Source organism: Typha angustifolia, chromosome 2, assembly GCF_048772165.1.
Source record: "Typha angustifolia cultivar Huaian chromosome 2, ASM4877216v1, whole genome shotgun sequence".
Classification (NCBI taxonomy): domain Eukaryota; kingdom Viridiplantae; phylum Streptophyta; class Magnoliopsida; order Poales; family Typhaceae; genus Typha; species Typha angustifolia.
The window spans coordinates 3,855,837-3,880,155 of record NC_133240.1 but is presented as its reverse complement, the minus strand read 5'-3'; the positions used below and the strand labels follow the sequence as shown (position 1 = coordinate 3,880,155).

The 24,319-nt window shown below is 34.6% G+C and overlaps 1 protein-coding gene across 1 annotated transcript; it reads left to right on the top strand.

Moving 5' to 3' along the window:
* The first annotated feature begins 21,050 nt into the window (after positions 1 to 21,050).
* On the top strand, positions 21,051 to 22,112 carry LOC140776126 (protein WUSCHEL-like). Its single transcript, XM_073119713.1, has 3 exons — positions 21,051 to 21,412; positions 21,501 to 21,598; positions 21,747 to 22,112. Exons 1-3 carry the CDS (start codon positions 21,055 to 21,057, stop codon positions 22,047 to 22,049), a joined length of 759 nt encoding a protein of 252 aa, XP_072975814.1. The 5' UTR covers positions 21,051 to 21,054; the 3' UTR covers positions 22,050 to 22,112.
* Positions 22,113 to 24,319: the final 2,207 nt, after the last annotated feature.

Genomic DNA, 24,319 nt, shown 5'->3' with positions numbered 1-24,319 from the left:
GGATGATGGAAAGGTTAGGGATAGCGATGGATAAATTGGAAGAAGGGGGAGAAGAGGGCCACTCCTAAGGGACTAGGGTGATTGGCCTGTCGAGGGAGATTAGAAGCGGCGTCGCCGGGGAGATTGAGGGAACGGGAGCGAAGAAGATGAAGGAGGCAAGGCAAACTCAATTCTCAATAATCAATAATAATTTTGGTTGCCCTACACATACTTTTATAGGCTAACCAACAACTCAATCTTATCCTAAAACACAATCTTATCCTAAAACTCAATCTTATCCTAAAACTCAATCTTATCCTAAAACTCAATCTTATCCTAAAACTCAATCTTATCCTAAGGTAAATCCAAACTCGAGACGATGTCGGTAAAGTCCGAATCGTATCAAACCTCCGCAAACTCTAAGGAACCCTCTAGGTACCAAGCTTCGGAGAGGGCTTTTTTAGGCCCACTTGGTTGAACTGTCTGTGAGAAGTTTGCCAACCAGACAGTGGTTAGCTTTCGTTTTAGGGATAAAGAAATTGTTAGCTAGAGGAATGATCTCCTCCATCTTGTTGTCGGTTAGCAGGGATGAAAAATTTTGTAGTAGGTCTTCGTCAACCATGAGAGAGGAGTGAATGAGATGATGCGGATGGAGTGGTCAAATAGTGACAAAAGGGAGGTGAGGGGACTAATAATAGGACTGCATGCACAAACTAGATTTGATCATTGTGGCTCAATTTTATAGGAGAAATTGCCTTAATTTGTTATAGGCCCTTGTCTTATGGTTAACCTCGGATAGTAGTTAGTTCTACTCTTCCTTGGTTTTTTATCGATACGAGGACTACGTGCACAGACTAGATTTGATCATTATCACTCAATTTTTATGAGAGAATTTGCTTAAATTAATTATGGGCCCATGCCTTATTGTTCACCCCGGATGGTAGTTAGTTCTACTCTTTCTTGGCTTTTCTGCTAGCAAAAAGAAGAAATTGAATTCAATGGTACTAAGAATGCATACACGGACTAAATTTCATCATTATCCCTCAATTTTATGGAAGAATTTGCCTAAATTTATTGTGGCCTCCTGTCTTATGGTTAATTGCATTATCTAGCCCTTGAATAGACTACGAATAGAAATTATACGTTAAAACAGAAAAGAAATTATATGGAAAAGATAACATATATGGTAGATAACTAGAACTCAAGTAATACATTGTTATGGATACGAGTGACTGAAAACTTAACCAATTTTATAAAAGTTGATAGGTAATTTTCCTACAACTAAAGAGATTGCAGGGTTGACCCCAATTCCATAATTATTGTGGAGAAGACTACTTTATGGTTTGATGTTGTGGCTTGGCTAGATGGCATGAATCAGCTTTGTTTAATGGCTCGATCTGGTGGCTTTGAGAAGCAGCTTGGTGGTATAATAGTTTGAAGCCTAGACTAATGAGAGCTTTGTATATTGACTAAAGTTTAACAGGACCTAAGTGTCTTTATATTAAAAGATGACTGTCCATTTGTTTAGCTCCTATCTTACCTTTGAATTCTTGGACAATGAGGAAAAAAAATTGATGCAACCTATCCAGGCATGTAAGAAATCCTTTATGTAGTTCTATCAGGTTTGGGAATAGTAAAAATACCATACCATACGTTTGATTTGGATTATTGGTTTTTGACCTACCTGAAGGATTCATTTGATTCAATATATGTCGATCAACCTAATTTGAAAATGGAAACATTCCCTCAATATTAAGAAAGAAGAAAAGAAAAAATAAACTTCGCTCAAGTTTGGCATATAACAATCAGTGAGTGAGTTTTTTTTGTTGGTTTGTAAACTTTTTCTTCAACCCGTTATGTCCCTAGCCGTAGAGTTTTGTTCTAGGTACTAACAAATCTTACCTCTCTTTGCCATTCTTCTTATGACCCCCACACAAAGAAGAAGGGTTGCTTTAGGTAACGTGGAAGTTTGATTGTTGTTCATGGCAAAATCTCATAGGAGGCTGTTAAAATTAGTGCCAACGATGCAATCCTCGTTTACAAAACGCCATGGGGGCTCGCTTTGGGCCTTATTCGACTCCGACACATAAGTCTATTGGACTAACTTGGGTCAATCCTTATCCAAGCCCGATCAAGTCCGAACTAGTAATGCTCGGCATGCCAACTAGAACCATAGATAATCACCTATTCATTAAAGTCTAGCTCTTGGCCCTCCCATATTTATTAAATAAAAAAAATTTAAATTATACATTAAATACATGCTACAATTCCTTAAATTACTTAACCAAATTTCTCAACGAAAAGTACTCAATATGAAAAGCATGCATCAATAAAAAAAGAAAGAAATTTGCATATAGCATCTTTTTAATAAAATTATAATTTATCCTACCGTTTTACTATTTATAAATTATTTAAATTTGAACTAACATCATGAGAATATTTCATTAAGTATGGATATTTTATTTCTAAAATAACTAAAATGTCATTAGTATGACTTGATTATAGGTATTTTTATAATTTTTTTAGTACAGTTAGCTTAACCTAGAGGTTTAATTAAGTTTAACTAGTAATCTAACAACATAATTTTTTTTACACATATTTGCTAAATATAATGCTCAATTTATAAATAGTAAAAATATAGGATGTAAATTATAATTTTATTAAAATATAAGGTATTTTATGCAAACTTTTTTTAAAGAAAGCATGCATCAATAAAAGAACTTAAATTTTTTACTATAGCATACCGGATAGAAAAGAGAAACTTTAATCCAAACTAGGTAAGATGGGAAAGAGAACCTTTTTTCATATATTATATGAGAGCCTTTCTAAGTTTGAATTCCAGTGAAACCGATTTATACGGGGGGCACTATTAAATTCTCATTTCCCTTTCTAAAAAATAGTTCTAAACATGCTTTTTGTTTTTCTTTTTATTTTTTGTCATGAGATTTAGTCCGGATTGTGACATTAGGTTCTCACGTATCTTAAAATAAAAAAATATTGCCTAGCCATTTGACCCAGAGACTAAACTTGAGCTATTACTTAATAACTAAAAATATATATCACATATCTTATATTAAGATCCTCCTTCACATGCCACTGCAATAAATGCAGATTCTGCTACCGTATACTAACTGGTTATTAAAAAAGATTACATTTGTTTAAACTCTAATATTATGTTTATTAAGCATATAATATCTTCTTAGACTGACAATACGCATTATTATCAGAAGAGCATATTCTTTCAACTTGGTTGAATCTTTCGTAAAATCTTGCGAACGTGTTTGTTCCATGATGCATGACAGGGCCGGAGAACAAAGGACATTGGACGCAGGGATGTTCCATCCGTTCGTTACCATTTGTACGACACTCGTTGTGCTTCAAGAATTTATCACGACGGTCGCATAGACAACAACACTACTGGAGCACAGTACTCTTTATGAATTGGAGAGCATATTTATATGCTGATATCGTTTTCTTAATTTTTTTAAAAAAAAAAAGTGATATCTTAATCAATGATCTCATCCTCTAAGGAAAGAAAACAAAAAACATATATTCTTCTATTATCGCTGTTAAAGTTTTTTGATTATATTTTTCTATAGATTAGAGATTATAATGGTAGGCTAAATAAAGGGATGACTAAATATTAATCCACATCATTGGGAAATCAAATCTATGACCTCATAAAATTCAATTATTAAACTATGATTATAATTTATTCTTCTAAAAAAAAAAATATATATATATATATAGACATTCATTGCATAAGTTTTGTCCGGATGGCAGTTAAATTAATTAATGTTTGATATTTGATCTACAACTTTGATATTCGTGACTTTTCCAAATTCACAATCTATCTATGACGAAACGAAAGTATAATTCGAGAAGATAAGTGACGAAACGAAGGGTTAATCCGAGAAGATACGGAAGGTTGGTTTAGTTGGTTTATTCGGATTTTAACTTAGTTGCTGGTTTCTTAGGATTTATTAGAGTTGTTTAATTTAGTTGATCCCTAAGGTGAGTCTTTATATATATATGGAGGAAACCCTAATTAGAGTATGATAATGATGATATTAGAATTGGCTTTGACCTTTATCTCCTTCTCTACTTGTATCTAGCCAATGACGTCCTCTCCCACCTCCCTTCTTTCATTGCCCAAGTCTTTGGTTGGCCTCTTCCAGCTTCTAACCTCTCTCTTTTACAACAACTTCTCCCCCTTTTACACAAAGAACTAAACCTAGTATCTATCTAGCCATTGGTAGGCTATCAAATTAGGATCTAATTAACCTTCGACCTCTGTTTGATTGATATTTTGATATCTAACCGTCCGAATTCTGTGATCTTCGATTCGTTGAAAATCTCTCTCCAAGAGCAACAACATATCTAAAATTCAAGAGGATCTATTGATTAGATTGTTCGCAGATTCCCTTAGAAGTTACATGTTTTATCGAGTCTAGAACCATTGCGGATCGGATTAGGTTGGTTCGTAACATAGTTCTATGCGTTTAGAAAATCTAATTATAAATATGAAATTTAGAATGGTACTCATCCAAATAAGAAAAATCTTGAGAGGTGTACATGCAAAAATAAAAGCCCTTGGATGGATAGAATTTTCTTATAATTTAGTTAGAAATGGTCTAGATAGGGATCAAGAACAAGATCTCATGCTTGTTACCAAATGAACTTTGTTAGGTTTTTAGTGTTAGCAATTGTATACAAAATATTCGAAGTGTTTTTATACATGTACATGAGTATTTATACAAGTCTATAAAGTATTTGGTTTGAAGAATTGCAAGATCAAAGGAGAAAAGTTTTCGAGTTCACATCGCGTTCACACAGATAGTAACTAGCGTTCACAAGCGCGTTCAAACGCGAGGGTAGGTGTTCGCACAGATAGATTAGTGTTCACAAGCGCGTTTGAACGCGAGCGCAGGTGTTCGCATAGACAGAGAGTAGCGTTCACAAGCGTGTTCAAACGCGAGCACAGGCGTTCGCACAAACAGAGAGTGCTATTTTTGCGTGCGTTCGAACGTAGTCATGGGCTGTTCGAACGCACCCTGCTACGTTCACAGCGTGTTCACACATCTAGAGGAGTGTACTTGCTCGTTTGAATGCAATTTGTGAAAATCAAGCCGTCGCGTTCGAATGCACTTTAGCTCGTTCGAACGCACCTGAGATCAAGTCAGGCCATTCGAACGCACCTACGAAGTTTACAATTTTTGGACTTTCTTGAGTTTGGATAAGACTTGGATTTGGCTCTATCTTGGAGATCTTATATAAGTATTGTGATGCCCTACTTTAGGGTGGTTGGTGAAGCAATTTGAAGGAAAATTCTTGAGGCTACATCGCTTCTTCAACGAACAAGGTTCGACTCTTCTATAAGATTTAAACTTTCATCTTAAGGGCTATCTAGACGAAATATCAATCTCGAGGGCTACTAAGGTTGGATATCAATCATGAAAAACAGTGAATCGTGGGTTCTAGCGAGCAAAACTGAGAAGAACAAAACCATGAGGATCGACGGGTTGTTTTGTGAGTCAGTCTTGTAACTGCCATTATTCTAGTGATTGGTTTTGATTCGAGTTTGGATCCGTGGTTTTTTCTCGTTTGGGTTTTTCCACGTTAAAATCTTGGCGTTCATCTCTGCTTTTGCTTTTTAATATTTCTTTCAATTTTTACTTAAGCAAAAGAGGGATATCATGGCCTAGGGTTTAGATACATACTGTGTCTGGGTGTTTTTTCAATTGGTATCAGAACAGATTCTCTCACCCTTAGAGAGAGATCAAATAGGCATGGAGTTTTATAGAGATGAACAATCGTCTATTAGACCTCCTATTCTAGATAGATCAAATTATGGATATTGGAAAGCTAGGATGAGAGCTTACTTGAAGTCTATAGATGATCAAGTATGGATTGCCATTGTGAACGGTTGGAGTCCACCAATGTACATGGTGAATGATAAGCTTGTTGAGAAATCGATTGAGTCGTGGGATAAGACAGACTATGGAAAAATTGGCTGGAATAGCAAGGCAATAAATGCAATTTTTAGTTGTGTTTCCTCGGAAGAATTTAGAAGAATTTCTACTTGTAAGATAGCAAAAGAAGCTTGGACGATCTTAGAAACTACTCACGAACGAACTATGGCTGTAAAACTTTCGAAACTTCAGAGGTTGACTACTAGTTTTAAAACTCTATGTATGGATGAGAATGAGACATTTGATGAGTTTTATGCAAAGTTGAGTGATATAGTCGAATTCAGTTTTAACCTAGGAGAGAAAATTTCTGAAAACAGAATTGTTCGTAAGATCCTTAGGTCCTTCTTAGAAAGGTTTCAAGCGAAAGTTACAGCTATTGAGGAAAGTAAGGACATCAATTCTATGAAGGTTGAACAATTAGTAGGAAATTTACAAATGTTTGAGTCTAGCCTTTCAAAACCGAGGAAGGCCAAAGGGATGGCCCTATCCATTGTTGAATAAAATTTAGAGGAGTCTGATGATGAAGGTGATTTAGATGTTGAGATGTTAACCATATTTGTTAAAAAGTTTAATAAATTTTTTCGGAAGCCAAACAAGTTGAATACTGAAAATCTTGAGAAAAACAAAGCCTTTGTGAAAAAGAAGAATGCTGTGAGTTCGAATACTAGGGTGAGCAACAATAATGTGAAATAGAAAAATAAAAATTCTGAATAATAACGTATGATGTTTTGAATATTCTAGTTTTGGACACATCACACAAGAATACCCTAATCGTCTTAAGAGGAAGGGTAAAGCTATGAAAGTCACTTGGGATGACTCAGATGAATTTGATGATGATTCTGAGAAAGACGAAAAAAACTTTGTAGCTTTCGTCTCCTCTCTTTTTAATACTGACTCAATTGTTGATTCTGATAGTACAGATGATCATGATGTGTTACCAGCTGAGGAAGATGAATCTGAAATACAAATTGCAGTGGCAGTGGGCGCATGGCGCCCCACCATGCAGCTTGCATGGGCACGAGGCCGGCCATAGTGTGGCTAGTCACATCGTGCCCAAAAAGTTTTAAATTTTTATTTTTTATTTTTTTCTTTTTGTCTCTTATTTATTTATTTATTTTTTTATTCATTATTATTATTATTATTTTATTTATTTTTTCTAGGTTATTACATTATTTATTATTATTATTATTTTATTTATTTACTTTTTCTAGGTTATTACATTTAGTTCTAAATTTGTCGAGAGTTTCCTTCTTTCTTTTTTTAAAAAAAATTGATGTACTTCTAGATTTAAAAAATATATTCTTAACATATAAATATGACTTATTCCTGATTATGAGTTGTTATAATCAATTTTGTCATCTTGTAGTATATTGTGTAATTTCTAATTTATTCACTCTCTCGACTTCTATAATAATTAAATTAAATTTAATATACTCATAATGTGTGTATATTATTGAGTGAGTATGACATCATGAAATATTTTCTTAAGTAGCTTACTGTTGACTTTGATTTGCACAGTTTAACCTCATGCTTAGTCATCAGGAATGTGTTCATAAAAGATCAATGAAAATGGCTACAATGAGTTAATGTGAAAGCCATTTTGTATAGAATCCAGTTTGACTCAGTACATTGCTTGAAAATTTTTCAAAAAAAAAGAAAAAAAAAGGTGATATATGTGAATATTTGTTTGCACATCGTTCGATATATACTACAAGAAAAGGGCTACCTACTCATGTGTGAAAGTCACATTGCACCTATATGGTTTTCAGTAAAAATTAAATAGAAAAAATTCTTGTCATGTTATGGAGAATAAGTCGAAAGTGCAAAATTATACACTAAGTCGGTTTGACTACTGTATTGGAGCATTGTTTAAATAGGAAAATTTGTTTAAGAAGATTGTTTCATGTTATCTATACTCAACTTGCATATGCATATTGTTATGATCAATCAAGATTAATTTATAATTTGAGTGATGCATTAGAGTTGATCATAATATGCTCTTGATGATTTGATTGATCTATGTATGACTTATTTCATTTGATTATCATATTCTATGTCTTGAATCTATTTTGAATTTTTAAAAGTGCATCTCCAAAAATATTTTTTTAGGTCTTTTTACTAATTTTAAAAAAAATTTGCGTTCAAACACGGTGACTGGCGCGTTCGAACGCACAGACTGGTGCATTCAAACGCACTCAGGGGTTCTTTAAATATTGCATCCGAACCCAAGGGTTTTCATCTTCCTCCTTCCAAACCCTAGAAACCCTTCATTTCCTCTCTTCCAAATCTTCAAGATCTTCACGTTCTTCACAAAATTTTTTACTCCAAAATTTAGAGTTTTTCAGCCTATTTCTCCTTCGGATCTATAAACCCTAGAAACCTATTTCTCCTTCGGATCTAGAGTTTTTCAGCCAAATCTTCAAGATTTTCATCACTTTTTGAGAGGTATGATCGTGCATACAATTCTTATTTTTTATTCAAATTAGCCTCTTAATCTTGATTGATTCCGTGCGTTTTCAAGTTTTGATCACGATAGAGTTTATATCTTGATGTTTCTTAAGCGATTGAACGTAACAACTTTGCTTTTTCTAGTGGAAGATGTATTTCACTTAAAGCTTTCATGGTTTCTAGGAATTTTTGGCTTTCTTGTTATTTTTTGTATGCTATGAGCATGTGTTGAATCTTGTGAATTGTTTTTCTCTCTAGAATGCCTAAAAAAACTGCAGTTTTCAAGAAGCCACGGCCACCTTCCTCACCATCTTCAGCTGCCAAGTTCACTTCATCAAATGCTATAGGGAGATACAAATACAATTTTGAAACTCGTCCGATAATCTGTGAAAGGCCGGTTGTTCTCTCTGATTTTGTTGCCTTGGGAATAGAAAAGATGTTCACTGAGCAAGGATGGCTGTCAGTGTGTCGGATGGACGGGACAACGTATGTGAAGGTTGTCGGGGAGTTTTTCAGTAATACCACTCTTTTGGAATGATGTATACGGTCCACCGTTCGAGGGATATCTGTGTACGTGGACTCTGAAGTCATTCGTGCTGAATTCCAACTTCCTGATGGCGAGTTCGAGTATCCATCATCATTGTTTAAGATTATGCTGGTGATGTATTAATACAAGGGGAAGAGTGGATACGTAAAATGATGCCACATGCGAAACTGACATCGGTGGCTCGCATGTTATATCTCATCTATCTTGACAACATCACTCCGAAGACTCGGCATTCCAGTATCAATCAAGACCGGGCCTTCCTACTTCATGCGATGCTGTCAAGGGTTTCTATTGATTTGGTTGCTATAATATATGATTCTATTTTGATAGCCGCACAAAAAGAAGCTTCTCGTGAAGGTTTGTCGTTTGGTATTTTCATCACTAAACTGTGCACACAGAGTGGTGTAAGAGTGGACACCACAGAAGCTTCAATTACTGCATAAAAATCATTGGATCAGATTACAATTAAGAGGAGTCAAGCTCATTGTTGTGACAAATTAAGTAACACTCGCAAGTGTACAAATCTATGGAGTAGATTGGCAAGTAAGGTATCGATCCCACGAGGACTTGTTTGAAAACTTGAAGTGTTTAAAAATCTTAAAAGTAATTTTAACCTAGTTGGAAAATAGGTTTAGGAGATTTATGGAGAAAGAAAACCTTCGTGCAAATTTCTTTTAATTAAGTATGAGAAATAAGGTCTTGGAATCCACTTGTAGATAACACATTTCTATTAGATAATATAAATCTCTTCTTTTTATACGATTCACCAAGAAATTAATCACTAGTGGATCGGAAGATTATCTTTGAATGAACAATTTAATTTTCATAAAAATTACGTTCTTTCTTCATTTTTAGAAAATATGGAGTAAGAATTTTAAATCATTAAATATATCCTTTTTAAGAAAAACAACTAATATCTAAATTCTAAACAACAAATTTAAAGTAGAAGAAATAAGAACCTATTTAGCAATTAAGAACACATAAGAGATTTAGAATAAAAGAAATATGTTCTCAACAAGCTTCATCCTCAACCTTATGAAAATTAGAAATTCATTTTGATAGTTAATAACACAACTTGAATAAAAATAAACATGAGATTTAGCACTAGAGAGTTGTAGAATACTACTTCAAAAACAAAATCTAAATCCAAAAACAAGAGATTATACTAAAATAAAATCAGAATATGAACTTTGCTGACTTACAAAGATTGAAATTTCTTCGAATGTGCTCTATTGTTGCCAATTGAATTGAAACAATTGCAAGTTTGAATACTCAATTTTAAACTACAACTCCTCAAAAAAAAAAACTTAACAGAAAATACACTAGAAAAGATATTTTTCTCTAGCTCTCAACCCCTCTATTTATAGACTTCTTGGAGGATAAAAATTTGCTCCATATAGGCTGGAAATCTACTGTGATTGTGTTTGAAATCTGCTAAATATATGCATGAAATCTGGTGAAAATCTGTATAAAATATATTATAAATCTGCCGCATTAGGCAGGTAATTTGCTTGTCTAGAATTACTGCTCAAATAGGAATTTGAAATTTGTTTATTGCTAAAATTTTGCCTGAATTGGAGATGAAAATCTGCATATATTAGGTGAAAATTTCTTGCTAAAATTCTGCAACTTGATAGAGATTTGATTGCTGAAAATCTGTTGCTTGATAAAAGGAATTTTGACTCATTCTGATTTAAATAAGGAAGAAAGTGATTAGTAGATCATGGTTTGACTTAAGCATGACTTAAAAGATGAGAGGTAGATTCAGTTGGTTAGTAGTGACTAAGCCTAATTCTAGTTTGAGCCCAAATTTGATTATTTTTAGTGATTAAATGATATTCAATTGATCAAAGGTCTACATATAACTAAAATACATTAATTAGTTAAAATAAAATATTAACATTTAATAATTTGGGCATAACAAAAATTGCAATTATGAATTTAACAAATACCCCCAAACCAAGATTTTTGCTAGTCCTCGAGCAAAATAGAAGAACAAAGAATTCGAAAAGAAAAAAATAAAATAAAATAAAATTCTAACTCACTTTCGCAGGCATCGCGATTGCATTTAGCATAAGCAACAAGCCTTTAAACACCTAGCTTCCACTAGTGGACGAGTTGTTTCTCGTAAGGGTTTATAGTGAATTTACCCACAAAATTCATTAAGTCAATTAAACAAAATAAAAGAAAGAAAATACAAGACTCAAGTAATTAAAAAAATATTGAAAAGAAAACAATAAAATCACCTAAAATTTTGCTCCTTATTGATTATGTAGCAATATTTAGCAAAATCAACCCAGGAATACTGACAATTACATCCATTCAGATCAGCAAATCTCAAACTTTGCAATTACCCTCAAGACCTCATACTAAGAATATACACAGGTAAATATTAGTAAATTTTCACAAAGCGGACATAGCTAGAATCAATCAATCTCAAAAATGTAGGCAAGGTATCCAATTATCTTCTCATTTAGTATTAATATACATTCTAACCTTATTGAAACTATTCATTCTCCCAAAATCATAATAGAAAAGCATGCTGCAATTAAACACAAGGAGATAGATCCAAATCTGAATCACACTGGAACACTAGGGTATATATGTATAATATGCTTTATTACGATCTTAATTTTCTTATTAACTTAACTTGGAATTTCATGGTTGAGCAATGCTAGTGTTATCTTGCTTTCTAGATGGTCCTTGTAGCGAGGATTCTGCCAATGGATTTGGCCACTAGGTGAAGAGGCACCACTCGAGCATCACACCTCGAACCAAAAAGGCGGTATGCAACTAACGACCATGAATTAGACATGGTAACTATGCCTTTTGATGCGAACACTTCCCGAGTGGTTACGCGAAGGCCCGGTTACTCAGTAGAGAGACTATTGCTCTAACATCAATTATACCTTTTTGTATTTCAATCAACTTGATATATTTATCATTAGCATATTATACATTCAACCTACATGTGATCTAAAAATTTCTCCTAAATAATTAGCATGAAACTCTATGATGATAGATCGAGAATTACTAAGAATACCAGATATTTTATACTGATACTCGCATTTATTTCAGAAACATAATGGTAACAAGACTACATTATGAGATTGCATCACTAAAACACATGTCCCATTAGTTTTTTTTTTTAAAATAAGTGTATAAAAATAGAATGAAGAAAATAGGATTTATGCTTCGCTTAATCAAAACATCACTTCGTGTTTGATCCTCGCTTTCTAACCAAATTGACTCTGCTAAATACCACTACATATTCTAAGGAGCAAAAACACATAGAAAAATATCAGAAAACAAAACATAACTACAAGTAACTGAAAAGAAAAGACCTAAAAAAAAGAAAAACTATGAAATTTCACCCCCTTAATCTAAATTCTACATTGTCCTCAATGTAAGAAAATAAAGCACAAAAAAATGGTAGAATTTACCTAAGAAAGATAATTTATACTACAAGCTTCCTCCTATCAAATGCTGTACATATAATAATAAAAATAAAAAGTCAAATAACAATGTACAAAAATAATCTCTAGCAAATATAGAGATTAGCCTTGATAATTAGCCTTTGACCATTAGCCTTGATAATTAGCAAATAATCTCTAGGTCGCTTCTTCCACTTCTCGAATACGCAATTCTAAAAATGGTTTAAGCCTTTGACCATTCACCTTAAATACCTCACCACTTTTAGGGTTTTCAATCTCGATAGCTCCATAAGGATAGATAGTGTGTACAGTAAAAGGGCCCGTCCACTTACTTCTCAATTTTCTAGGAAAAAGATGTAAACGCGAATTATAAAGTAGGACTTTTTGACCAAGACTAAATGATTTTCTCAAAATGTGTTTATACTTATAGCTTTTAGCACAGTCATAAGCATCATTTCTAATTTTCTCTAATTCATTCAATTATAATTTCCTATGAGCACCTGCCAAAATTCAGTTGCTTAATCGCCCAATAAGCTCAATGTTCTAGCTCTACAGGAAGGTGACAAGCCTTACCAAACACAATTCGATATGGGGACATCCCAATAGGAGTTTTAGATGCAGTTCGATATGCCCACAATGCATCACTAAGCCTTAATGACCAATCTTTCCTAGTGGGGTTAACCGTCTTCTCCAAAATTCTTTTGATCTCTCTATTGGATATCTCGACCTGGCCGCTAGTTTGGAGGTGATAGGGAGTGGCAACCTTATGTATGATAGAATATTTAAGCATAAGTCTTTTAAAAACTTGATTGCAAAAATGTTTCCCCCCATCGCTTATAATGGCACGCGGCATACCAAAACGAGCAAAATATTGTCTTTCAAAAACTTGATTACAACTTTGGGATCATTTGTTCTACAAGCTATAGCTTCAACCCATTTTGAAACATAATCTACAGCAACAAGAATGTACTCATAACCAAAAGAATTTGGAAATGGTCCCTAGTCTTTGACATCTCTTACAAACTTTGCAATACTCATGAACATCATGAAAAGATGGAGGGCCAATAAAATCCACTTTGCAAAGTTTTTGCAGCAGTCTTTTTAGACCTAAAATGACCCCCACAGGCTTGATCATGACAAAAAGAAATAATTTTATAAAAATCATCATCAGACACACATCTCCTAATGATTTGATCTGGGCAATATTTAAGCAGGTATGGGTCATCCCAGAAAAAGAACTTGACCTCAGCTAAAAATTTGGACTTATCTTGCTTGGTCCAATGAGGAGACATTTGACCAGTAGCAAGATAGTTAACAATATCTGCATACCATGGTAGCTAAGAAGCACTCATTAGTTGCTCATCAAGAAAAGATTCAGATATTGGTTTGGATTCATAAGATGATTCTAGGATAAGCCTAAATAAGTGATCTGCGACAACATTTTCAGAACCTTTCTTGTCCCTAATTTCAAGATCAAATTCTTGTAGCAATAGAATCCAACGAATTAAACGGGCTTTAGCATCCGTTTTAGAGAGAAGGTACTTAAATGCTGCATGATTAGAATAGATGATGACTTTAGACCCCAAAAGGTAGGATCTAAATTTGTCTAAAGCAAATACAATTGCTAGCAACTCTTTCTCAGTAGTGGAATAATTTAGTTGTGTATCATTTAGGGTTTTACTAGCATAATAGATCACATGTGGTAACCTATTAACTCGTCCTAAAATCGCTCCAATTGCATAGTCAGATGCATCGCACATAATCTCAAAAGGCTCATCCCAATTTGGTGGTTGAATGATAGGAGCAAAAGTTAATTCAGTTTTTAACTGTTGAAAAGCCTTAAGACATTCTTCATTAAAGACAAATTGAGAATCCTTAGCCAATAAATTACATAAAGGTCATGATATCTTACTGAAATCCTTAATAAATCGTCGGTAAAAACCCGCATGGCCCAAAAATGATCAGATTTCCTTCACAGTCCGAGGGGATGGAAGGTTAGAAATTAAGTCAACTTTAGCCTTATCAACTTCAATCCCATCTTTAGAAATAATATGACCTAGAACAATTCCTTTCTTCACCATAAAGTGACATTTTTCCCAATTAAGCACTAGACTTTTCTCTTTGCACCTTTCTAAGACTAGAAACAGGTGGTGCAAGCATTCATCAAATGATGATCCAAAGACAGAAAAGTTATCCATAAAAACTTCCAAGAACCGTTCTACCATATCTACTAATCATGCACCTTTGAAAGGTACCAGGAGCATTGCATAACCCAAAAGGCATGCGACGATAGGCAAATGTTCCAAAGGGGCTCTTGATCCTCAGGTGCTATAAGAATTTGGTTATAGCCAGAATAACCATCTAAAAAACAATAATAAGCATGTCTGGCTAACCTTTCAAGCATCTGATCAATGAAAGGAAAGGGAACATGATCCTTCCTAGTTACAAGATTAAGTTTTCGGTAGTCAATGCAAATATGCCACCCTGTTTGAACACGAGTGGGTACTAACTCATCGTTCTTATTTTGCACTACTGTAATACCAGACTTCTTAGGCACAACATGAATTGGACTCACCCATGCACTATCCAAAATTAGGTAGATAATATCCGCATCTAATAATTTTAGCACTTCAACTCTAACAATATCCTTCATCATAGGATTTAACCTCCATTGTAGTTCACGAGATTTTTTTGCATTTTCCTCTAAATGAATTCGATGCATAACTACATCAGGACTATTTCCCTTGATATCAGCTATGGTCCATCCCATAGCTTCCTTGTATTCTTTTAAGATACTCACACATTTTTTCTCCTGTTCCTTACCCAAATCAGATGCTATAATAACAGGAAGGGTTTCAGAAGAGCCTAAAAACACATACTTAAGAGTATTAGGTAGTGGTTTAAGATCTAACTTTGAAGGTTTTATGATGGACGGAGTGAAGATGGTGGAAGAAGTTCAATATTGGGCTACCATTTATTAAAATCCATAAGAGATGCAGACTCTAACAATGCCTTGACCTCCCCAAAAGAAGTTTCCCAATCAAAATCACCGTCAAAATGTAAAAGACACTTTTCTAAAGGATCCTCAACATTTGCCTGCTCATTTATGCTCTCTAATAGGCCTTCAATCATGTCAACCTCAAAAACATCATCAGTTTTAGGAGGTTGATGGCTAACATCAAAAACATTTAATTCAATAGTCATATTGCCAAAAGACAGCTTCATAATCCCATTTTGATAGTGAATGACTGCATTAGCAATGGCTAAGAATAGCCTTCCTAAGATCACAGGGATATGATTGCTCGAGTTTTGGACATGTTCAGTACCAAAGATTATAAAATCCATAAGAAAAATGAACTTGTCTACCTTAATCAGAACATCCTCTATAATGCCACGAGGATATTTGACAGAACGATCTGCTAAAGACAGTCTAATTTGAGTTGGCTTTAACTCTCCAAGACCTAATTACTTGTAAACTAAATATGGCAAAATATTAACACTTACACCTAAATCCAAAAGGGCTTTATTAATGACATGATTGCCAATGACACGAAATAGTAGGACAACCTGGATCTTTAAACTTAGGTGGAATGTTGTTTTGGATGATTGAGCTCACTTGCTCAGCTAGGAATGCCTTCTTTTGCGCTTTTGATTTTCTTTTCTGAGTGCAAAGATAAGATCCTTAAAAAATTTGGCATAAGCAGGAACTTGCTTGATGGTATCGAGTAATGGAATGTTAGAAATCTGCCGCATTAGGTAGGTAATTTGCTTGGCTGGAATTGCTGCTCAAATAGAAATTTGAAATTTGTTTACTGTTGAAATTTTGCCTGAATTGGAGATGAAAATCTGCATGCATTAGGTGAAAATTTCTTGCTAAAATTCTGCAACTTGATAGAGATTTGATTGCTGAAAATCTATTGCTTGATATAAGGAATTTTGACTCATTCTGATTTAGATAAGGAAGAAAGTGATTAGTAGATCATGATTTGACTTAAGCATGACTTGAAAGATGAGAGGTAGATTTAGTTGGTTAGTAGTGACTAAGCCTAATTCTGGTTTGAGCCCAAATTTGACCATTTTTAGTAATTAAATGAAATTCAATTGATCAAAAGTCTACATATAACTAAAATATATTAATTAGTTAAAATAAAATATTAACATTTAATAATTTGGGCATAACAAATATTGCAATTATGAATTTAACACTCATGATCCACCGTCTCCTTACAAGCTAACCTCCTCTTTCGTCGCTGAACGTCAATCACACCGAGACAACTCTGATGACAGCTCTAACGATGACTCATATCACCTTGAGGGAGATTTTCCGCATTTCACTGAACGATTTGATCAACTTAGCACTTAGGTGCAAGACTTACAGTTGGTCGTGAATGACTACGAGCTGAGCAAGTTCATCAGCGAATAGTGCTCGACTCGGTGTTGTCGATCCTTCATTGTCAGTTTCCTCCTAGTTTACTCTTTGGTAATTTGTGTCAAAAAGGGGAAGAGTTAGTTTAGATGTGATCATGTGTTTAGGGGGAGTAAGGAGTGAGTTTAGGAGTTTAGGGGGAGTTTATTGTATAATAATTTGCTTGATAACTGGACATACATTATTGTGTTTGAATTGTTTAGTGAATGTATGATCTTTCACTTCAAGTTATTTTTACTTGATCTTGGATTTGTATGCATTTTATTTACAGGGATTGAAGTGCTAAAACTTTTAGACTTATTGAATGCTCATTTAGGATTCTTTGTAATTATTGGAAACTAGATGTTTTGTCACAAATTGCCAAAGGGGGAGATTGTTAGGTTTTTAGTATTGGCAATTGTGTATAAAATATTCGAAGTGTTTTTATACATGTACATGAGCATTTATACAAGTCTAGAAAGTATTTGGTTTGAAGAATTGCAAGATCAAAGGAGAAAAGCTTTCGAGTTCACATCGCGTTCACAGCGCGTTCTCACAGACAATAAATAGTATTCACAAGCGCGTTCGAACACGAGCACAGGCGTTCGCACAGATAGAGAGTAGCGTTCACAAGTGTGTTCGAATGCGAGTGTAGGCGTTCGCATAGACAGAGAGTAGCGTTCACAAGCGCGTTCGATCGCGAGCATAGACGTTCGCATAGACAAAGAGTGTTGTTTTTGCATGCATTCGAACACAGTCATGAGCCGTTCGAACACACCCTGCTACGTTCACAGCGCGTTCACACATCTAGACGAGTGTACTTGCCCGTTCAAACGCAACCTGTGAAAATCAAGTCGCCGCGTTCCAACGCACTTGGGCCCGTTCGAACGCACTTGAGATCAAGTCAAGCCGTTCGAACGCACCTAGGTCGCATTCGAACGCACCTACGAAGTTTACAATTTTTGAACTTTCGTGAGTTTGGATAAGACTTGGATTTGACTCAATCTTGGAGATCTTATATAAGTATTGTAATGTCCTAACTCTAGGGTGGTTGGTGAAGCAATTTGAAGGAAAATTCTTGAGGCTACATCGCTTCTTCAACGAACAAGGTCTGACTCTTCTACAAGGTTTAAACTTTCGTCTTAAGGGCTATCTAGACGAAAGATCAATCTCGAGGGCTACTGAGGTTGGATATCAATCACGAGAAGCAGTGAATTGTGGGTTCTAGCGAGCAAGACTGAGAAGAACAAAGTTGTGAATATCGACGGGTTGTTTTGTGAGTCAGTCTTGTAACTGCCATTATTCTAGTGATTGGTTTTGATCCGAGTTTGGATCCGTAGTTTTTTTCCGTTTGGGTTTTTCCATGTTAAAATATTGGTGTTCATCTCTGCTTTTGCTTTTTCATATTTCTTCCAATTTTTACTTAAGTAAAGGAGTGATATCATTGTCTAGGCTTTAGATACATACTGTGTCTGGGTGTTCTTTCAAACTTATAAAATATCTATATTATAAGAGTTAGGATATAAAATATATTGTCGGTTAACGAGCAAGATCAACAATATCCGAGTTGGAAAGTCTCATACACATTTGTTTTGGATGATTTAAGAGCATAAATTGGGAAGTCTATGAGTTCTATTATTTAGACAACCTTTACTAGCAAACATACAAAATTAGTCGATTTTAGATCGTTCAAGTTCTTGCTCAGATCGCCAATTGAAGCTAATTTACTACTTGTCAAAAGTTTGAGCAAGCTATTCTCCTATATTTTTTATATAATAGAATTAGGTTCCCTCAAAAGCGACAAGGTTGTGTTTTTTAATTCAGAATTTATACTATACTAATTTTGAGATTTTTATTTTCATAATTTTGCTTTTTTTATTAGGAGGAAAGTCCAGCTCTAATGCAATACCTCTAAGACAATGAAAATCTTTATTCTATTGCATTTGTTAGAAGAAAAAGGAATTTAATAAAAACACTATATATTTAGTCTTTATATTCATTCACATCCTACCATAGGAATATTTATCATTCCATCCATATTTTTCTTTCTATGCTTCAAAAATATCTATAATTAGTTTTAATCTAACAGCAGCTAGGTAATAGAGAATATTTTGTTCTTTATAAAAATTAAAAAAAAATCTAAAATACTTATTATTGACTTTAAATTCTAGTTCCATTTGTAATTTTACCTTTAATATTAAAAAATTACTTAAGAGTATTAAGGTCATCTTATGTCCATAATTAATTTAATTTACATATATGTAACCATTTATTAATAAATAAAAAAATTCACCATACTTTTTAGTAAAAGTAAAATTGGTATGGTCCAATCCTAGGGGTATATTTACGATAATGATTCGTGAGCGGTAGGGAGGTAAGATCTAAAAGAAGTGGTTGACTCTATGGCTCGAGAGGGACCGGCAGATAATAGAGTAAGGAGGCATTGACCTTGGCGATGGACAACAACTAGATTGAAGGAATGGGAAGGAGGAAGATAAAGAGGTATGAGATAGAGGGGACAATATAGAGAATGAGACAAATCAATAATTTCTTCAACGATATCATAGATTATGCTGCTCTCCACATATCTATGGAGGTTAATCTTACTTGACTCAGAATTAATTAAGCCCTAATCTAACTGAAATCTGCATCAAGTGTTCTAACACCTTGACGAAGCTTGGTCATAGTTTGTGCTGTTCTAGTAGTAGACATTATCATTAGGCCTAATCTATCCAAATCTGGCTTGAATGTCCGATCCACTATTCTCATCTTTGGCCCAGCCTATATATGTATATTCCTATAATTTGTTTAGTCTCATATTAGATATCTAGTAAACTATATATTAATATATAAATATATTCTCATAAAAGATAACTAAAATATCTTTATATAAGTCTATTAAACTTGGTTCAATAAGATATAATATTTTTATATTTAACTTATTATGTTCGACTCATTGTATTCAACCCAAGTTCAATATCTAATGGGCTAGTAGACGATAACGGGTTAGAACATTCTAACCTGACTCGAATCTGGTGTGGCCCAAATGATTGGTAGATCGCGTGAACAAATATTTAAACTTAATTAGCCCAAAAAACTCAACCCTAACTCGGCGTGACTAGCTCGATGATCTCAGTCTATCTTACAAGGCTAGTCAAACGGGAGCATTAATTCTATAGCTCAAGGCCAACTAGTCTTTCAAAAATCAACTAAAAGTCTGTCAAACTACTTTAATCACGTGAATAATTCAACTCAAATTTTAAATAAGATATTTAATGAGGTGGCAAATTCTGACCAAGAGATATATGTCTTCTATATCATCGACTTATATAGAATTTAAAAATCATTAATACAGTTATTAAAATTTATGAGATAATATTCTATATAAATTATTTTTCAGTTTATAACTTTTAAATATTTTGGCTAGATCAGAAAATAACTTATATAAATATTTCTTCTATAAGATTTAAAAAAATTCTTAACGATTATTAAATTTTTATATAGGTCTTTAACTCGATCAAATGATTTATATTTGCTTGAGTCAGTAACTTTAGTGACGTAGTAAAACACACTTAATTCTGTATTTCAAAGTTATAAAATGTATTAGACACGTAAAAAAAAATATATGGGAGGGCTAATTTAGTCAAAAACTCATTATCAGCTAGTATTTTCCGAAGCAAACTTAGCAAACTCATAATCAAAAGCTTAAGAACCAAAAGGACAAGCAGAAGGTGACGCAAAGACCAAGGTTACATCCGTCTAGTAGTTACAGGTCAATAAACCAATCATTATGAGAGGATTTTTCCCGAGGTAGAAATACAATTCACAAATTAACAGGTACTTACAGTGATTAGCCACCCATCGTGTTTCTTGAATCCCACACTCATTCATTTTAAATTCACTCTCTTTCATCCTTCCTCTTTTCAATATCACAAAAGACAGAGATACTTGTCTCCATCTCTCTCTTCTCTCTTCTCTCTCTGCAGTCCTCAGCTGTAAGTAATGATTTTAGTTGCATACCTTTTCACATAAGCAATTCCTTCTGGACCCCTAACTTTCTACACCCTACTTTGTCTCCTACCCTTTTTAAGCTCCCAATCTGTCAACTTCAGTCCCTCTCTCAAAGATATTCATCTGATCTTCTCAATCTCTTAGCCTCCTTCCCTGCCCCCCCTAACCCTACTGCCCCTCTTCAAATACCTATCCATCTCCCACTCTTCATTCCACTCCCATCACCTACTCTCTCTCTCTGTTCAAAACTTTGTTGCCATGGAGACCCACAAGTACCTACAACAACCACTACCACAACATGAGGAGGTTTGCATCAACAGTAATGTCGGTGGAAGCAAGAGTAGCTTCCTCTGCAGGCAGTCCAGCACAAGGTGGATCCCCACCAGTGAGCAGATAAGGATACTGAGGGACCTCTACTACAATTGTGGGATTAGATCACCCAGTAGTGATCAAATCCAGAGGATCTCTGCAACACTCAGGCAGTATGGCAAGATAGAAGGCAAGAATGTCTTCTACTGGTTCCAGAACCACAAGGCCAGGGAGAGGCAGAAGAAAAGACTAACTGTGGACATCCCCACTACGCCCAACAACAAGAGCACTGCCATAATTTCCCCTGGTAGTACACACAACACACAGACATGTATATATATATATATATGTTTCCTTTGGTTTGCTCAATTTGTGCTTATCCTGTGGTGGTGCAGGTGTCATTACTCCCTGTTCTTCTCCAGGCTTCTACAGTGTAGGACAGATGGAGACTAATATTTGTGGCGGTTCTATGATTACAGAAAGGAGCTACACAGTAAGTATATATGTATACGCTTAAAAGGATGACATGTGGATGGAAAGCTACAAAAATTACTCATACTAATTGTATGAAGCATGTCACCTTTTCCAAGTCGCATGCATGTTGTTAAACGGGAAAGTATGTGCGAAATATGTTTAAACAGGAATGTTGCATGAATGGAGGAGGAGATGGGTCAGAAATGGAGATCAGCAACATGGCATGGGTGGGAATTGAGCCATGGCTGTACTACTCAGAGAGAACAACAGCAGTGACTCGTGATCTCGAAACCCTTCCACTCTTCCCCATCAATACTACTACTCAGCCAGAAGACCAAGAAGAGCAAGCGCAATACTTCCCTGGTTTTTACCAGCAAGAGCAGGAGCAACACCACCTCTACAACCACCAATCCACTTCCCTGGAGCTCACTTTGAGCTCCTATTACTGCACTCCTCCGGGCTCTATGTGAGCTCATGGCATACTAGTAGTAGAATTTAACTTGTGTTGGTCTTCCCTTGTCCTTTTGCTACTATGCCTGAGTGGAAAGGATGGCAGTAGTCTTTACAATCTATCTCTCTAGTTGTAGTACTGTCTAGTACTTAATTTCAGTTGGCTTTGTTCTCCTTCGTTGGCTGTGTGCGAACTGATCAAGTGAAGCTTTCTTGCACTGTAAACGGTATTCTTTTGGAGGGTCCCAGCTTTGTCAGACTGCTTCGAGATCCGTGACGATTCCAAAGACCTACGTAGTAGCTCATCCTCTATTATTTAGTTTCTTTTTCTTGTAGTTTTGAGATCAACTAGCCCTTCCTCTATTTGCTAGACTATCTATATAGTCTTTCTTTTTCTGCACAGAAAAGTATGTCGCATAAGTTCAAAAACAACCCCCAATGTGTCGGAGTATGAGATATATGAAATGCAAATGCTACGATGCATAGATTTATAAAGGTCGAGAACTAAAATCAAAATTCAAAAAAATTAGATCAAAGTTTTAAAAGAGAACACCTTATTTCTGTCAAACATTCACTAATCTTCTTCCTCTAAGTGTGCAAGAACAGTCCGATAGAAAGCTCTTGATATCAGTATAGAGTGAAAATGGATCTGATAATGGTAAACTCTAACAGAAATCAAAATTTGTTTGATACGAGTATAAAGATAAAGTTGATATATCTATAGTTTGTTTTCGATCGTTACTCAATACGTTTATATAATATTACTTAAACCCGTCTTTCTGGACTAGTTATCGATAAAGCTGACAAAGAATTTAAAGTATGCATGCTCCTGCTGTGCAATTTCCTGGCCTACTTACCCTGCATTGCTTTTGCAAGAAGAAAATATTTCTAGGAAGCTAATTTGCAATTTTAACACCAGCAATAAGTTTTTGCTACATTCCTTTCACTCATGTGACTAAATCTCAAATGCCATCACAATGTACTATCACAGCTCAGACGGATGTTCATATAGTCGCATGACGAGTGATCTATTTTTCTTTCTTTTCATTATCATGGCACTTTTTTTAATCTTGATGATGCCATTGGAATCAATGTTAGTGTAACCGTTTGCATCTAAGACATCTAAGGAAATTAGGTTATGTGTAACATTAGTTAGAGTTAAATTAATCCCATCAAACATCTTGATTCTAACTGTTTCTATCCGAATAATATTGAATTGAAAAGTGTTTTACGTAAGAACTCTTCCCCCCGCATGAATTTCATAAGTAGAAAACAAAAACCTATAGAGCCATATACGGTCAGAGCATCCAGAATCTAACTCTTGTAGAGACTATTCATGAGCAGACAATACTAGTCTGTTCTTTATATTCGAATGCACATATGCATCACTAATTCTTTGCTTTCTTCTTCTGGAATACTAGACAGTCCAGCTAAAGATAGATATAAATATGGAAATTATATTTACTATCAGAAATTCTAGATAAACCGACAATCAGGAAATGCCACGAAAGGGCAATTAAATGTCATTATAAATCTACATCGGCATTTAGGTAAGCGCCGCTTAATTCTATGTTGGTAAATGTATCACCAGCATGAAAAAAAAAATGGCGTTCTGTAGCTCTACGGTGACATTTATATTAATCTGGTGCATGTTTATCGGCAATTGGAAAAACGTTGGCATTTGGACACGCCGGTAATTATATATAGTGACAATTTAACAAAGGCTGGTGAAGTATTTTTGTTGATCCCTGTAATGCTTATTTGACATTTAATTTATAACTTTTATTTTTGTGGCAATCTAATTTTGCTAAAATTAGATACTGTTGTTGTATATTGCACATGGAGCACGAATATTTGGTACATTGTACACGTAAATTTTCTTTTTATAAAACAAATAGAAAATAAATACAGACAAACAACAAATGAATGTGATATGACTCGGTCAGATTGGATTCATTCATGGTATTGGATTCATTGGGATAAGCCTATTTATCTAGTTTAAAAGAAATAAATTTGCTTGAGAAAATAAGGCCTTTTGCCCGAGGCATTCGAATTCTAGGGACCTGTGTTCGAATGCACCATTTGAATGCTTGCATATGTTCGCAAAAACAGAGAATAGGTCCTAACGTGTTCGCAAAGATAGAGATCAAAAATTGCGCATGCGAACGCAGCGTGGCGATAATGCTTGGTTTTTAGGAATTTATTTTTGTTGTTTGGGTCAATAGGGTGAGCATCTATAAATATGTGAAGAAAACTTTAATTGGAGTTTATCTGATAATAATTGTGTTGG